The sequence below is a fragment of the Arvicola amphibius genome, chromosome 7, assembly GCF_903992535.2.
Source record: "Arvicola amphibius chromosome 7, mArvAmp1.2, whole genome shotgun sequence".
NCBI lineage: Eukaryota > Metazoa > Chordata > Mammalia > Rodentia > Cricetidae > Arvicola > Arvicola amphibius.
The window spans coordinates 122,169,586-122,186,909 of NC_052053.1; the positions used below are offsets into that span (position 1 = coordinate 122,169,586).

Below are 17,324 nucleotides of genomic sequence, written 5' to 3' on the forward strand. Positions count from 1 at the left end.
TCTTGTTTCAAAATAAAAAATAAACAGAGGGATAGAAATATAGTTTGGTGTAGAGCCCTTGCCTAGCAAGTGTGAAGCCCTGAATCCCATCTCCATCACTGCAATGGGGATACTGCCATCCTTATTGGGTCCCTCATGTTGCTCCGTCACTGCAGTGGGGGCGGGGAAATACTGCTATCCTCACTAGGATCCTCATGTTGCTTCATCACTGCAGTGTGGGGGGATACTGCCATCCTTACTGGGGTCCTCATGGTGCCCTTTTCCAGCCACTCAGTTTTCTGTCTCCAGCCTTTCTTTACATGGCTACAAGCTTATCTATCGTCCTTTTCATTTCAAAAGCATTTACAAGTGGGCCATATGATTCACCATCTTATGAGACTGTTGTATAACTAGCCAGTTTTCTCATTTCCAGCTGTGGAGGACCATCAAGGCGTAAATGTTTTATAACCATGAGTACCATCATGGTGTAGATGTTTTATAATCATGTGACCATTCACTCATGGCAGAAATCCTGATTCTTTGGCTCTCCCATATAAGGTGCTACTCATGTCCATGTAGTCGTTTGAAGGTATATTTGCCCTTTGATTGACTTTCTAGCTGCCAATTAAAGAGCAGCATCACAGGACATCACAGGATTTGCCAGAGAGCAAAGACCACATCCGCACCGCTGACCGCACCGCTGACCGCAAAGCAGGGAGGCCTCAGCACTCTTATCTGGCAGCTTTACAGCACCCGACCTTGGGATGTCTTTGGCTCTGTCTCCGTGTTCCAATCAGACAAGACATGTGTTGTCCAGAGTATAATCTTGGAAACGTGAACACCACGGAGAACGTCTAAGGAGTAGGTTGGGATGTCAGGACCACAGTGAACACTAACCCTCTCTTTTGCGATTGGAATACACTTAACATTGCAGGAGGGAGCATTCTAGCAGCTAACTACAGAAGCGGCTGGAAGCCAGCTTCATCATCTGGAAACAGGAACCTTTCAACAACAGAACACTTGTCTTTCCCATACCTTCAGTACGCATTCATAAAATGAACAGTGCCCACTGGTATGAATGAAAGATTCTAAGGCTATAGAAATCACTTGAAAAAAGTTACTTTTATTATCATAATTATCTGTGGTTGTTTGAATAGGAATGGTCCCCATAGGTTCATATCTTTGAATGCTTAGTCATTAGGGAATGGAGCTTGACAGAGGTAAGGAGGCCTTTTTGGAGGAAGTATGTCACTGGGGGTGGGCTTTGGGGTTTCAAATGCTCAAACCAGGCCCAGTGTCTCTCTCTTCCTGCTGCCTGTGGATCCAGATGTAGAACTCTCAGGTCATCTCCAGTACCATGTCTGTCTTACCTGCTTGCTGCCATGCTTCCCACCAGGCTCACAGCAGACTAAACCTCTGAAATGTTAGCAAGTCTCAATCAAATGCTTACTTTCCTAAGCGCTGCCGTGGACATGGTGTCTCTTCACAGCAATAGACACAGACTAAGACTATCAATCAAAATCATTCTCAATGTCCTGGCCCCATCCTGGACATTCAGATTCATCGAGTTGGAATAAGTCTGTTGTACATAAGGTTGAAATCCATTCCATCAAGAACATGTTTTAAGACAGATCTAAAGGCAAGATCCAAACCTGATCCAAACCGCCAGGTAGCAAGGTGCTTATCACACTTACAGCACACACACACTTGGTGGGCACTGGAGTGACGGCCGGGATGCAGCCCGGATGCAGCGCTCTCCAGACCTGGGACTGTAGCATCACGAGTCACAGTTCCTCGAGAGGCAGCCGAATGAAAGGGCTGCAGTACAGCTCTAAACCCCAAACTCAGCAGCCAGCACAGATACACACAAACTTTATTTGTGAGCCATGGGCTAGCAAATCAAATCTGAAAATGAGACATAATTTCTTTAGCGATGAAGGAAAATAATCGTGACTGTCATTATTTTTGTGCATTCCACACTACCTCAATGTTCATTTTTGACAGTTTGTGATTATCGAATACCAGGACAATTTCCAGGGCACTTGGCAATCATTCTGGAGGTGGCCGCAATCTTCTTACCACTTCTGAAGCAATGTGCAGGTAAGCTTTGGCCTGGAAAAGAACAGACTCGTTGTTCTACGCTTCCCAGCAGACACTGAACGTCTCCTGATCTGTGTGTCACAGAGGCCGCTGTTGTAGCTCATCGCAAAGCAGCAGGCTGGGCTGCAGAGTCTCACAGTGAAGGCACAGTGCAGGGGGGGCCAGAGGGAAGAGGGGCTCACACTATTTGAGGGTAAATATTCAGAAGGTAACTTTCTGAGAAAAAAATAATTCAATACCAGCAATTGCTGTGTTTCAAATTCTACTTCCAACGTCAGCAAATTAAGAACCTAATTGAGCTGCAGAAGAAGTAAGCCTTCCTCCTCTGAGAAATCCTGGGTTAGGCACTGCCAGCTCTTGTTTGGCATAGAAGGAATTAGCCAGTTGAAGGAGAGGTACTTCTTCCTACCTGTGTTTTCTCTTTAGAAAGCATTTTCTTCCCTCTCCCTGACCCAGTCCACAGCACCAGAACTGCACACAGCTTCCTTCCAGGGGAATTTGGGGATTCCAGTGCCACATTCCTCTTCTCTGGGATCCCCAGCACAATGTATTGCTAAGAGTGGATCCAAAGACGCAGGCTAACACAGCACCCGTTGTCTGGTTACAACAGTGACCATGAGACCCGGATTTAAAGAATCCCGTAAACAAGTGCAACAGAGATGTTTATAAAAAGTAATTCCGATCTCATCCTGAGACAGTGGCTATGAAATACTGAGAGCTTCTCTTCTGAGACAGGGTTTCACCATGTAGTCCAGACTACCTTCAATTTAGAGTCCTTCCGCCTCAGCCTCCCAAGTGTGGGCCACCATACCCATTTTAAGAGTTTGTGAGCGGGGCGGTGGTGGCGCACGCCTTTAATCCCAGCACGTGGGAGGCAAAGGCGGGTGGATCTCTGAGTTCAAAGCCAGCCTGGTCTACAAGAGCTAGTTCCAGGACAGGCACCAAAGCTACAGAGAAACCCTGTCTTGAAAAATACCAAAAAAAAAAAAAAAAAAAAAAAAAAGAGTTTGTGAAAGCGCAGACTTCTACTCTGATAGAGTTATAACCATGCTAGCACTATTGTTAAAAAACTACCTGAGGAGCTGGGCCCTGGAGTCACACAGGCTGGGCTGGGAGACTCGTGCCATTCTGATTAGCTGAAGGGCCCCGTGCTAGTTAACCCCCCCCCCCTCCGCCCCCGGCTGTTTGTACAGCGGTGAGACGGCCACCAGCACACACTCAGAGGGTCTGGAGAAGACAGGTCAATCCTGGCACAGAATGTGCACAGCTTAGGTGGCCACTGCCATTACTGTTATGCCCCCAGAAATGGGCAGCCTGACTAGGCATGGTGGCACACACCTGTAATCCCAGTGGTTGGAAGACAGAAGCAGGAGAATCACCAGGAGTTCAAGGTCATCCTCAGTTATAGTGAGTTCAAAGCCAGACTAGGCTATATAAGATTGTGTCTCAAAATGCCAAAAAACAGGAGGGAGGGAGGGAGGGAGAGGGAGGTAAGAGACAGACAGACAGACAGACAGACAGACAGACAGACAGACAGAATTGAATTGCAGTCTCATTGTTGTAGAACATTTCTTCCAGAGGAATAATGAAATACCCGTTTCTGTCACCCAGCATAAAAATCACAAATGGGTCTATGGAAAAGATATAATTGAGATTTCCCAAGCTGCTACTACTCCCCGCCCATTACCTCTGCAGCCCTGATATTACTGTGGATATGTCTATTAGGTCATCTAAAGGCCCTGTCTGCTCCGTCACTACCAGGCAATAGGGTACAAATGGGACCAGAGTGGAAGGAATTGTATGGAAGTAAGTTTCACTTTTGTTTTGAAATATTTGCAATTGGTTATCATATTTAGTTTATATTAAGGCAGTAGGGAGATGATCTAGAAATTACAAGATAATAAATCTTCCATTTATGTTTGAAAATCTTCAAGATTATCTTCTAAGAAGAGATCATTCTGCGTGCTAAATTTTTATTTGATACAAATGATAAAACCATAAAAATCATCTGTCATGGGAGCATCCCAAGTGTGCTGGTCTTGGTCGACGGCAGAGGTCAGTTACAATCCTGCAGCATGAGGCACTGCGATGACATTGAAGCCTTGGATTCCAAGCACCCACCATCTGCCTGTCCTTCCTCAGCTGCATCCTGTGGCCGGTCCACTGTTCACATTTTGTGTTCCACTGACTCTTCTTCCCTAACTGGTGCACATGGCAGAAGTTTGGGCCCATTTTCCAGGCAGGCGGCAACTATTAGCTCTTGACTGGTGTCACAGCCCTTCCTGCTTTTCATGATGCCCCAAGTTCACCAGAACCCCCACCTCTAACTGGGTCACCACCACCGAGGTGTTCATCTCTCCTGAAAGTGAGACTCTACTGGAGACTTAAGCTTCCAGAAGCAAACTTTACTTGTGTTGTAGGGAAAAGAAAGAGCTATCAGGAGGCAGGATTCCTCTTAGCATGAGGCAGATTCCAGGACTCAGAGCCTCTTAGCATCAAGGAATGCTATCATCAGTGCTGAAACTGGGAAGCCGACTTTCATGATTCAAATTCGCTACTCTGAACTGTAGGTCACCAGAGTGACTTTCTCATGAAGCTATGTAAGGGTGAGGGCAAACATGGACCTAGCCCTTTAATGAGGGGAGAGGAAAGCATCTGGCAGCTGGGACACATTAGAAAGCAAGTTTCTAACGGCAGGAAAGGCAGCTCTGATCTACTGGCATCTTGTAGTGCAGCTTTATCTATCTTATTTAATTCTCCCGCCTGACATCCATATAGAGATGGGGAGAAAGGTACAAGAGCATAGGGAAATCTTTTGGGTTCCACTTAGTGGCATGCACGAGAACTCAGTCTGGGCTTCTCCATCCCTTCAGAGATCCTTTTGTGACTCAACACAGCTCTTGGGCAATTTCCCAGAAAAAAATGCACCTTGGCTCATTTTGGACAAGATTTCGGGACTCTCTGACCAGGTTAGGACCCCGTTGCCCTGTCCCATGGCTGTCCTTGCCAACAGAACCTGAGGGGTAGACTCTCCTCAGCCCCTCCTTCAGAGAGAGCTCTTACTGTATGGAAGCCAGCTCTCAGGCCCTCCAGACACATCGCACTGGCCTGCAATAGTTAGGAAGTCAAGCGGAAGCTGAACTGGGAACAGAAAGCATGGGTTGGGTAGCAGCTGATCATGCAAGCACTTTCTAGCACTATGGTGGACAAACTTCCTCAGTGTAAACGAACTCCTGTCTTGGGGGTAAAGGAGACTGATCTGCTTCACAAGGATGCTATGGAAACCAGGTGAGAAAGGTACGAACCTAGTAAGCATTGTATCAGTCTCTTAGAGGTCATGGAAGTCGGGGCTGTTAATATGGGAGCCAGTGGCTGATGCACGGTATCAGGTCAGGACGGACCAACCTTTACTGTTTTACAGTTTGCTACTCAGTGACAGTCCTGGGGCAATGACTCATCTTCCTTGAACTTCAGTTTGCTCATCTGCATTAGGAGGATTCCCTACAAACCGCACTGAGTTTCCTCGTATGCAATAGAAGGATTCCCTACAATCGCACTGAGCTGTTAGAAGGACCGACTGCATACGAAAGCCCGACTGGTGCCGGGTCCTCTGACTACGATCACTGGAAAATGACCGATGACAACAAGGTCTGCAATCTCAGAACAGGAAGAAGCAGTTTCCATGGACGGAGAGCAAGAACCAGGCACCTATTCATGGTAATGTCTACTTAAAATTGACCAGAAGCCCCCATACTTAACATTGGTGGTGAGCACATGAGACTTGTATCATTTTTTAAGAAACTTCACCAAAACCAGCCTAGCCCAAAAGACTGAGCACTGTCACCTAGGAACAGTAAGACCCAGTGAACACACACGTAGATCACCACAAAAACACTAACTCCAAACAAACCACAAATACTACTGCTTAGCATTTGAAACTGTATTATCTTTGGATGGTTTGTTATATGTTCTCTGCTAAATGACATTCCCCTAATTCAATGTATTACTTCTTATTTTTGGAGTAATTTAATGGGGAAAAAGCAATAATGAACAGGAAATACCTTAAAATCTCAATTCATAATTGAAATCAATAGTAAATACTATTATTTGTTGTAATCACTATAGAATACCTTTAAATATTCTGCTCCTGGAAGTTATTTAAATGTGTATAATTTTTTAAAAAAACCCTCATTTCAAACTTTTCATATACTGTATCTTCAAAATACACTTTTGATAGCTGGGATTACCATACTCTAATATGAAAGCAATAAAGAGCTATGGTTTTGCTTATCTGAAAATTCTTTAAAGAAGTGGAAAGAAAATTTAATACCTGAAAGGCAGCGGAAAGGAAAACAATGATAAGTGCTATACTGTATTTACTCAAAGGTCACACTCCAGCAGCTGCCCCACATCGCTGACACTCCAGACAGGGAAAGGCGCTCTGCGCCGTCAGGGTAGCTCTGAAGGAATCGTGCAGTTTATTCATGATCCTATCTATTCTCACTGCATTCATGGCATCAGCCAGGCTTGGTTCTTACACTTTCTTGTTCACAGAAGACTAGAGGTGTGAACAAGAATGAACAGGGGAGCTGTCATGAGAGAACAGGAACTATAAGGCAGGGCTGGAGTTGGGGGACAGAACGGACAGGAAGAGTCCTGTCCACTAAGGCAGGGCTGGAGTCGGGACAGAAGGTACTGGAAGACTGGGCTATTGATGAAGGGACAAAAAATCTCCATCCAAACTGACACAGAGATGATAACTGGGCTTCCAATTTAAACAACAAGGACCAAGCAGGAAAGAAGATATATACATGACTGATTTCATAAAACATTATAATAAAATGATTATCCTTAAAATTTTCATATTTTAGCAACTTAGAAACCCTATCAATTGTCCCTTATGACACTGGCTAAGAAAACACTGCTAGATTTTCTGTCTTTGTCCTATCATGTCCTGAAACACAACGAAAATCCCATCACTACTGATCGGATACTCCATGTACCTGTCCTCACACATCAGGGTCCCGTCCCTCAACAACCAGTTGAAGGCGCCATGCCGAAGTGTCACACTCTGGAGCAGGCACAAGCTGCCTGCCAGCCAGTTCTCACTATGGGCTCTTCACGAGAAAACGGCCGGGAGGCCAACTGTCTGCTGTTTGAATTGAGACTCCGGTAGCCACACTGGCAGTCTAGTGCATGACGTTATGAGCGACTCCAAGTCAAGGTAAGTGGCCTTTGTGGATTGTCAGCCCTGGACACCAGCATGCTTGACTTGCCCCTGCTGTCTGTCTATCACAGAGAATACATCGCACAAAATGACAGACAGACAAAAGTGTAACTTACCTCCTCACCCTCGGGCTGTGCAAACACAACTGGCTGACCCGTATCCGAAGCTTCCCTTATACTAAGGTGCAAGGGGACGTCTCCTGCAAAAGGCCACGGGCAAACATCAGAGCCAGGGAAGCTGACACGGGCACCCACAATCTCACTGCTCCAACTTTGGAAAGAAATGAAATTTGAACTAAAGTCTCTCGGACTAAGTTGAATTATGCCTACCCTCAATTTGCTAAATGTCTAAAAGAGGAATTTCCAATGCAAATTAGGGTGAGCATTTCCACTTCAGGCAGTCCAGTGACTACGCATGCACAGGTAAAGCTCTGGGGCAACCAACCAAGAAAGGAGGCACCTGACTGGTTCTTTGCCAAAGATCTCCAGGCCAGGAACAGCTCAGAGGACACCCCCCGTAACGGCTGACAGACACATGGTGTCACATGCCATGAGGAGACAGGTGAGGAAAGGATGCAGGTGCAAACTAGTCCCCCAAGGCACCAGGATTCTTCCTGATGTTGCCAGATGTATGAGTGAAGACAGCTGTTATCAAGAAGGCTCAGCTCCCAGCGCTGGTGACCAAGGAGATCCCCACAGCCTACACTGTGCAAGCAGAGAATCAAGCTATTCTTGGACCTCCACATATGTTCCAAGTGCCTGCACCACACACTCTGTAAAAACATAAAGTGTAACGAAAGCATCTGAAAAGTAGGTCAGATATGGATTCCAGTAGGAATCTGCTTTTGAGACACTGTTCTTTTTTGACTATCTACTGACCCACGCAGCATGACACATAACTCGTGAGCTTGGTCTGCTCTCGGGAAGCATTGCTAGGATACAGACTGAGGAGGAGCAGCTGTGCACACCTGACCATGCTGGACCCAGACTCCCGAAGGCTGAGGACCAGCAGTAATGAGTCATGAGCAGAATGGCCTTGTCATGTCTCTCAGCCGTCTCAGAAGTGCCCGCCCCTGCAAAGGTTACCAAACGTGGGCAAATGTGGGCTTCATGTCAGTATCGCACACAGTGCCCTGTCAAGTAATATAAACAATGTAGAAGTCTATGTCACAAAATATTGTAATTTATTACACAGGGCATGGCAGAGGGACAGACAGTTCAGGTTGCTGTTGTCAGCCAGCTTTGCAATTGTACTTTTTTGTTCCAATAGTTTATGTTTTTTAATTAGTGTATAAAATGGGTTTAATTATAACATTTTCACAGACAAATATTGCTGTACTATGCTCATACAATCTCCAAACTTCCCTAAATATCTGGGTTGTCAACTTGACTACATCTATGACCAACTAAAATCCAAGCAGCTGGACACGCCTGTGAGAGATCTGCTTGACTGGATCATCCGAGGTGGGAAGACCCACCCTAAATCTGGTCACACCTTCAGATGGCGCCCACATAAAAGGTCATGGAAGAAGGAAGCTTTTGCTTTTTGCCTGCCTCCCTTCACTCTTGCTGACAAGTTCACCTATCATGTTGCTGAAGCATTCCTTTGTTGGCGTTAGAACTTCCTTCTTTAGGATTCCAACATGAGACACCCAGCCTCGGGAACTGAACAATTACTGGATTTTTAGCTCTTTGGTTTAGGTTGAGAGAAAACCATTATTGGACCAGCCAGACCGCAGACTGTCAGCCACTCTAATAAAGTATATTCTTTCTCTCTCTCTCTCTCTCTCTCTCTCTCTCTCTCTCTCTCTCTCTCTCTCTCTCTCTCTCTCTCTCTCTCTCTCTCTCTCTCTGTGTGTGTGTGTGTGTGTGTCTGTCTCTCCTCTCTTCTCCTATCTATCTATCTATCTATCTATCTATCTATCTCTCACCTTTGTCTGTCTCTCCCCCCTCTGTGTGTGTCTATCTCTCTCTTCTCTCTCTCTCACCTCTCTCTGTCTCTGTCTCTCCTCTCTCTCTATCTTTCGCTGCTCTCTATCTCTGTTTCTGTTTCTCCTCTCTCTCTTTCTCTCCCTTCTCTCTCTCTATCTCTGTTTCTATCTCTCTCCTCTCTCTGTGTGTATGTGTCTCTCTTCTCTTCTCTCTCTTTCTTTCTCTCTCTTTCTCTCCTCTCTGTCTCTGTTTCTGTGTCTGTCTCTCCCCCCCCCCTCTCTATCTCTCCCCTCTCTTGGTCTCTGTTTCTGTTTCTCCTCTCTCTCTCTCTCCCCCTCTCTCTGTTTCTGTGTCTGTCTCTCTTCTCTCTGTCTCTTGCCTCTCTCTCTCTATCTCTCACCTCTCTTGGTCTCTGTTTCTGTTTCTCCTCTCTCTGTCTCTCCTCTCTTCTCCTCTCTCTCTCTCTCTCTCTCTCTCTCTCTCTCTCTCTCTCTCTCTCTCTCTCACACACACACACACACACACACACCCAGAGAATTCTATCCCTTTAGAGAGCCATGACAAATAAAACATCCAACATCTGAATGACAATATCCATGATTATTTCATTTAAGAATTTTAGCGTTGCAGCAAATCTGACATCCCTTCTACAGATCAATTCAAGACTGCAGGAGATTCTCACCAGAGCGGACAGGTAAATGCTACATAAAGTACTTAGAAACCCAGAAAGTTTTTATCTTGATTTATGAATAGCAAGGAAACCCGAATGGCTTCTTTCTGCTGCAGAAATGGAGTAAAGAGGCATATTTGTATTTCATACAGTCACCTGCTGACACCGAACTTGCCCTCCAGAGAGTCCTAACACAGAGACACGGAAGACCATGAGAGGCCACAGTGAGAAATGGAAGCCCAGAGAGCAGCCTGGGCAGGCAAGGCATCTTAGAAAAGAGTCAGGGCACATTCCAGATGTGCCCTGGATTTTCCCTGGGATGCTCTGAGACTTATCTACTGTGCATCAATATCCCTTTCTGTTCGTGTGGATAAAGGTCTAACAACCACTTCAGGCTGGAGGGGTGGCTCAGTCAGTATAACACCCAGCCTTGAGTTCAATTTCAGGGACTCACGTCCTGGAAGGAGAGAGTGGCTCCTGAAAGTTCCTCTCTGACCTCCACATGAACACAATGGCGCCTGTACAGCCACCCTTCACCCCAACACACACAGCATCAATACACTTAAAAACATAACTTAAAAATTCAAACAGCTGTCTTAGAAACAATCAACTCACAGGGCAGAAAAGAATGGGTGTGAGTCTGAGCAAGTTCTTGTTGGTTTCAGTTCCTCATCCCAGTTCCAACCTCCTCATAAGCACACGCTTACTGCAACCCACAGATCCCGCTGGGGTTCCCTGACTGTGTTAAGCTGGTGGGTGGGAACCCCTGACTACCTTCCTGTGACAGTGTGGCCAGCTCTTCCACAGAGTACCCAGCAGTCGCGACTTCTGACACACTTTTAGGTAGTCATACATTTGTGAGCAGCTGCTTAAGAGAGAACTTCCAATCTCCAAATAAATGACTTACAAAACTGTCCTGCTCGTTCTAAGTTAGGGAATTACACTGCCAGCACAATTCAATAATGTCATTATAATTACACATTTGCTTTATTACATAAGTGAAAGTCAATCTGTTACGTTATTATGCAGATTTGGAAAACTGAACTTTCTAGGTTAAATAAAAACAGTTTCAGAATATAATTAGTGGCTATAATTATAGTAATGTATCAAAATATATCATTAGTATTCACCTGGCATTGTAGTTGCTACTACAGAGCAATGAATAATAACAATAATACGTTTAGCATTAACTTTCAGAAACTTACAATAGAGAATGTTCTGAAATCCTTTCATCTCTAAAGGATCTTAACTTGCAGCTACCTGAAGCCAGTACCTGAGCTAGTCTCTGCTCGGGACAGAAGCTCATTCATGACTGCCATAGAAAAGCACATTGCCTTGAACATCCATAGCTTGCTTGTGGATTTTTTGGAAAATCATGTTTTACCCAAAATCTGTTTTTACCTCACTCCTCACATGATTTTTCTCTTCCTACACTACTTAAGTCTTGGATTCAGTGCAATAAAACAAGACCTACAACAAAAATTCAGGTGCCATAGTTTATAGAAACGACAATTGCCTATCATAGTAATCAAGAGGAGATACTGTCATTCAGCAGTTGAAAGACTGACAAGCAAAGAACTTCTCACGAAGGCATTTACAAACAGTCCAAGAGCGTGCTTTTAGAACGTGTGCTGTAACACACAGAGGAAACATGTCCATGTACACCTGCTTATACAATGATATCTATGTCCCATGTCACAATCAAGCTAACTACTGCCCTTTAAAAGATGACTTCAGACCATGGTACTCAGATCACATCCCTCTCCTCAAACTGAACATATAGACAGTTTTTAATCTGTCATAAAACTCATATCATGAACAAGCCTATTTATTCACAGAGGCCAAGGAAAGCTTGATGTATACAGTGGTGCTATGCTAGCACTTCAAAACACAAAGCCCCACACAGCTACTTAAGCTGCACTCCATGCCAGATTTCACTGCCATTTCCCCCGTGAAAGAGCATTCTAAGGTCTTACCTAGAACATCAAGATCAAGAGCATGCTAAGGCCTTACCTAGAACATCAAGATCAAGAGCATGCTAAGGTCTTACCTAGAACATCAAGATAAAGAGCATGCTAAGGTCTTACAGAGAACATCAAGATCAAGAGCATGCTAAGGTCTTACCTAGAACATCAAGATCAAGGGTCTGAGCTAGTTTTCTTGCTCCATCAGCACCAAAAATATGGGTTTTGTGTTTACATTCTGGACACTGGAAGACACTCATGTTTTGGACAAGGCCAAGAACCTAGAATAATAAAAAAAGATTGAAAATTGAAAACACAGCACATCATACTTTATAATTTTATATATTAATAATAGCATGTAATTAATTTTACTGAGCACCTAGTAGTTAGTGGTATATTTTGAGTAAGGCCGGGCTCTCTGCTCTCATGGAGCTCACAAGCGAGATATGAGGATAGGTCACTAACATAACCATAAATGCTAAAAGGGGATAAATGGGAGCTAAAATGCTTGGCCAGGGCAGAATGCTCAGAGACAACTGTTGCTTCAGGGACAGTAGGTAGGCAACCTGAAGAGGCAGTGGTGTCTGCAGCAAAAACACAGTCAGGAGCACGAGCCCAGTCAAGGCTGCAAATGCAACAGTCGTACACAGCAGGTCATGAAGTGGGTGGTAGGGTCACAGGGAGGTGAGGAGGATCAGGGTCACGGGGAGGTAAGGAAGGTCAGGGTCACAGGGAGGTGAGGAGGGTCAGGGTCACAGGGAGGTGAGGAGGGTCAGGGTCAGAGGGAGGTGAGGAGGGTCTGGGTCACAGGGAGGTGAGGAAGGTCAGGGTCACAGGGAGGTGAGGAAGGTCAGGGTCAAGAGGAAGGTGAGGAGGGTCAGGGTCACAGGGAGGTGAGGAGGGTCAGGGTCAGAGTTAAATCACTGGAAAAACTTGCTGTCTGCTCCAGCCTCTTCAGTCTCTGTCACTATCTGTCGGTCTGTGTCTTCTCTCCCCCTCTTTCTCTGCTTCTTGTCTAAAACAAAGTAAACAACTTTCTCCTCTGCATGCTCCCCAAGCGCATGGAGCCAAGCAGCTGTGGACTGACCCCTCTGAGACTGTGAACCAAGTTAAGCCTCTCCGTTCCTTCAGGTATTTCAGTCATAGCAACGAGAACAGCGATGAATCAGAAGATAGGACAATAATGCTCAGGAGACACAGAAACAAAAAAGATTTCTGAAGTGGGCAAGAGGAAGGTGAGGGCGCGCGGGGAAACTGTAGCTGTGATGATGATGTGCCGAAGAACAAGAGGGGAGAAACAGGAACCGGTGACGGAGGACAACAGTCCACAGTCGGCAGCTAACACACGCCGGGTCTGGAGTGAGTGCAAGGGCAGTGCTCCCTTCTCCACACATGAACCCTGCTTAGTGACGGCTTCAGCATCCCCACTCTCCAGCCAAGGAAATTGAAGCTAGCAGAAGACACTTCAGCTCTTATTGCTGCTATTTGAATAAAACTTTAAAATTTCACCAACAGTTCCCATCTCTTTCTGTTTCCCAGGCTTTAGGCATAAAATAGACCTTTAAGAAACATTATTACCCAATGGTACCACTGAATAAGCAAACAGGTCTTGCAAATGTCATCTGCATCCAAGCACCTTGCAATCTCACACTCATATGAATTTAAACAGTGGCTCTCTCCTGGACTAAGAATGCAGAGCTCCACGGTGAGAGTGTAGATAGGGATAATTGTGTCTGTGCCATCCTATCTGCTCCACCATAGACCTTCGCTGTAGGAGAGTATTAAGTCATTTGCATTTTAAGTGAAGACTAGCATTGACAGCCCATGATGGCACTGATAGACAAAGGTGATAAGATTGATTATTGCTTCTGAAAGGAGGAGCAGAGAAGATGAAGGCTGTCTACACACAGTGGAGAAGTCTGTGCAGCATAGAAGAAGTGGAGGAGTCATGTGCAGTGCGGGAGCAGTGGAGGAAGCTGTGCAGTGCAGAAGCAGTGGAGGAGTCTTGTGCAGCGCAGAAGCAGCGGAGGAGTCTGTGCAGCGCAGAAGCAGTGGAGGAGTCATGTGCAGTGCAGGAACAGTGGAGGAATCGTGTGCAGTGCAGGAGCAGTGGAGGAGTCGTGTGCAGTGCAGGAGCAGTGGAGGAGTCGTGTGCAGTGCAGAAGCAGTGGAGGAGTCTGTGCAGCGCAGAAGCAGTGGAGGAGTCTGTGCAGTGCAGAAGCAGTGGAGGAGTCATGTGCAGTGCAGGAGCAGTGGAGGAGTCTGTGCAGCGCAGAAGCAGTGGAGGAGTCGTGGGCAGTGCAGAAGCAGTGGAGTCGTGTGCAGCACAGCTTTTCAAAGCAGTTCATACATAGTCTTTGGCTGATGCAAAGTAATACAAAAAATAAAACACACCATGTTTTGGGAATTCAACACTACCTCCAGAAGGCTAGGAAAAACACAGCTCAATGTCATAGGGTTTGTTTGTTTATTGACTGTGACTATATAATGTCCCCATTGCTTGGGCAGTTTAACTGCCATTTAAGTTGGATGTTATATATACCCTGACTTTAGGGCTTTCAACATAAACATAAAAAACATTACTCAATAAAAGAGAACACGAAAAACACAATAAATTGAAAATCTAGGTGTGCTGCATTTTAATTTAGAGAGAACAGGAGAAGCACTCTTAATCTGGAAGCTCTTAGCCCCATGGCATAGAGGCATAGCATGAATGTACCTGCAGTTTCTGCGATTCACCTCTCATGATCACACTATCCTCTGTGGACTAAGGAAACACCCAGATGCATTCTCTGCAGACCGCTCAAATGTCACAGACATAAAATATACAGATATAACCAAATAGCATTTAACGTACACTTACATGCCAGTAACTGGGCTAGCCCCAAGGGAGAGCCTACAGTGGGGTGAACGGAGCATTAAAGCTCATACTGTAACTGGAGAAATGGATTGAACAAAAAAGATTTGTCCTGGAAGTAAAGTACAGAGTGTTATGAGAACAGAGTGGAGAGGATTTATTAACTCCAGCATCTGAGACAGTTTCTTTGAGGTAAGATCTGACCTAAAAGTTACAGAAAAGCCAGGCAAAAACAAGGAAAGAAAAACATTTACTTGCGAGTAGTAAGTACACGTCTCACGTTGGAAACTGCAAGGTGGGTTGGGGTATGACCTGCAGCTGAAGTGGAGCGCATGCGTGGGTATTCAGATGTCTGCGCTCTGCAAGTGTGAAGAGCAGCCATGGAAGGGTTTGGGTAGCAAAGGCCCTCATGCCTATATCCACAGTAATTTTATTCAGAGATTTAAAAACAACATGCTATGATGAGAAATGAAAATGAGTTTGGCTTTGTTCATTTTTCTTAGACAAACACAAAGTCGGGACCACGTGCTCAAAAAATCAATAGTGTGGGAGGTGATCACCTGTCTGAAATATAGCCTGAGCACAAAGTAGGGATTTTTCTGCTTTCCTGTTAGGTGAGGACACACAGCATGTCTAGGCCAAAGTAATGTGGGCAGAAACACCTGTATCACTTATAGTCAAGATCTCGGGGCTAACTCCCTTCTGTCCTCTTTGTCCTGGCTTCCCAGCAGTGGCTGCTGTGTCAGTACCGATGCCATAGTTGAGTACCACACAGAGAAAACGGACACGCGGGAAAAGAGAATCCAGCTACCATTGACTAAACCACCAGATAATTACTGATGCTCAGAACCCCACCTTGCCTTAGCTCATATAAAGGAAGGGAAAAAGAATTTTCTTTTTTGTTATGATTTCCGTGTAATGTCATTTTTGTAATTTATTATGAAAATAACATAATAACACACACACACACATAGCATAGATATGTGTTGGGATATATGAAACACCATCTGACAAAAGAAACAAAAGCCAAACCCTCTGGTGAGGGTGGACACTGAGCTCCCGTGTACAGTGGTACTGAGGGTAAACACCCCAATCCTGCTTCCTCGTCTGCCTGAATAAACTAACTGCACTTGACTAGAATTTCTGTCTCAAGACCTTTACCCACATGCCACTTGGCTTCAGAATTAGCAGTAGCGAAGGTGGCTGTAATGGAACTGCATGGAGTCCAGAAGAGACCCCTGTGTGAACGTCACAGCTGTGTAACGGGAAGGACACAGCGCTTTCACGCTAGCTGGGTGCCACAGGAAGCTGGCATTTCCACAGCCCACCATTTGTAACACACTGCAGACCAGAAGCTCTCAGGAGAACACAAGCGGGGACGTTTACAACCTCAGAGGCAGACAGAGAAACACTGGAGATAAGCCGAAGCACCTACAGTTAAGCAGGACTCTAACAATATGAAGAAACAAGCAGGTGCCACTGAAAGGAAGGGGGGACTATAGAGCGGGGCACGGCTTCTACGACACAAGCTTTGCAATAGACTTTCTATTGGAAACAATCAATAAAGCCAGACAACACAATGAGAGACAGGTAAAAGCTTTTCAAGTATCTTATCAAAGAAGACATCCACAGCACATCTGAGTTAGAAAAAAATGAGCACCAGTACGATCAAAACCAAACCCACGAGAAAACACCCACGGCTGTGAGGAGGTGAGACAGCTCAGGCTTTGGCTGCCGGCGTTCTGTAAAGCTGGAAAGCCGCCAGGCCGTATCTACCCACTGAGTTAGACTAGGCCCACTCCAGGTAGCAAACCAACCCAGATGCGAGCACATTCACAGTAGGACAGCTGGGAAAGTGCCCAGATGTTCACTAAGAGTCAAGCAGGCGCATTCTTGCATGCCCCCACAGTGCAGCGAATCAGGAGGCACAGGTACCGTCCACCATCAGTGTGACATTTGCGGTCATGACCCAGGCAAACTGCACCAGGTTCATGATGACAAGCACTGTGCCACCCCAGTCACGGGAAGCTCACGGACAGGACAGGCTCCAGCTTTATGCGCTGTTCCATGTGAGGAGAATGGAAGGCCGTAGGCCCTGGGTTCCATTCACTTTGAAGTGTTACTTCCCTTGACCAACCCCGAACCCTAATAGCCACCATGCTATTCTCTTCCCCCGTGAGTTCAGCACTTTAGAACTTATATATAGCTGAAATCACGAAGCATTTGTCTTTCTGTGCCTGGCTAATTTTACTTCAAATGATGCCCTCCAGATTTATCTATATTGTTGCAACAATGAGATTTTTCAGGCTGAACAGCATTCCACTGTGTATATAAATAATGATCTTTAGTTGCTTATTTGCTGATGGTCATTTACACTGGTCCCACATACACTGGTCTGTGAATAACACTGAAAAGAACTTAAGAGCGCAGGCATGTCTTTTGCATGCTGACATTAGTTCCATAGGATCTTGTGGCTTTACTGTTAACAGAAAAGACAATTTGAAAGGGCAGGAGAGATGGCTCAACAGTTACAATCAAGTACTGTTCCTGCAGAGGACTAGTGTTTGGTTTCCAACACCCTGGTCAATTGCCTGTA

The 17,324-nt window shown here is 45.5% G+C and overlaps 1 protein-coding gene across 3 annotated transcripts in view; it reads right to left on the minus strand.

Annotated features, from left to right (window-relative positions):
- Nubpl (nucleotide binding protein like) overlaps window positions 1–17,324 on the minus strand; it is a 323,396-nt gene that overhangs the window by 145,314 nt on the left and 160,758 nt on the right. For 2 of the 3 annotated variants that reach the window (XM_038336358.1, XM_038336360.1), the window contains exons 9-10: window positions 12,032–12,152; window positions 7,423–7,505 (exon numbers count right to left, since the gene is read on the minus strand). In XM_038336358.1, the coding sequence (XP_038192286.1) occupies window positions 7,423–7,505; window positions 12,032–12,152 (204 nt within the window). Of the gene's footprint in view, window positions 1–1,835; window positions 2,092–7,422; window positions 7,506–12,031; window positions 12,153–17,324 lie in introns of those variants that run through there. The other variant, XM_038336359.1, reaches the window with a different exon arrangement.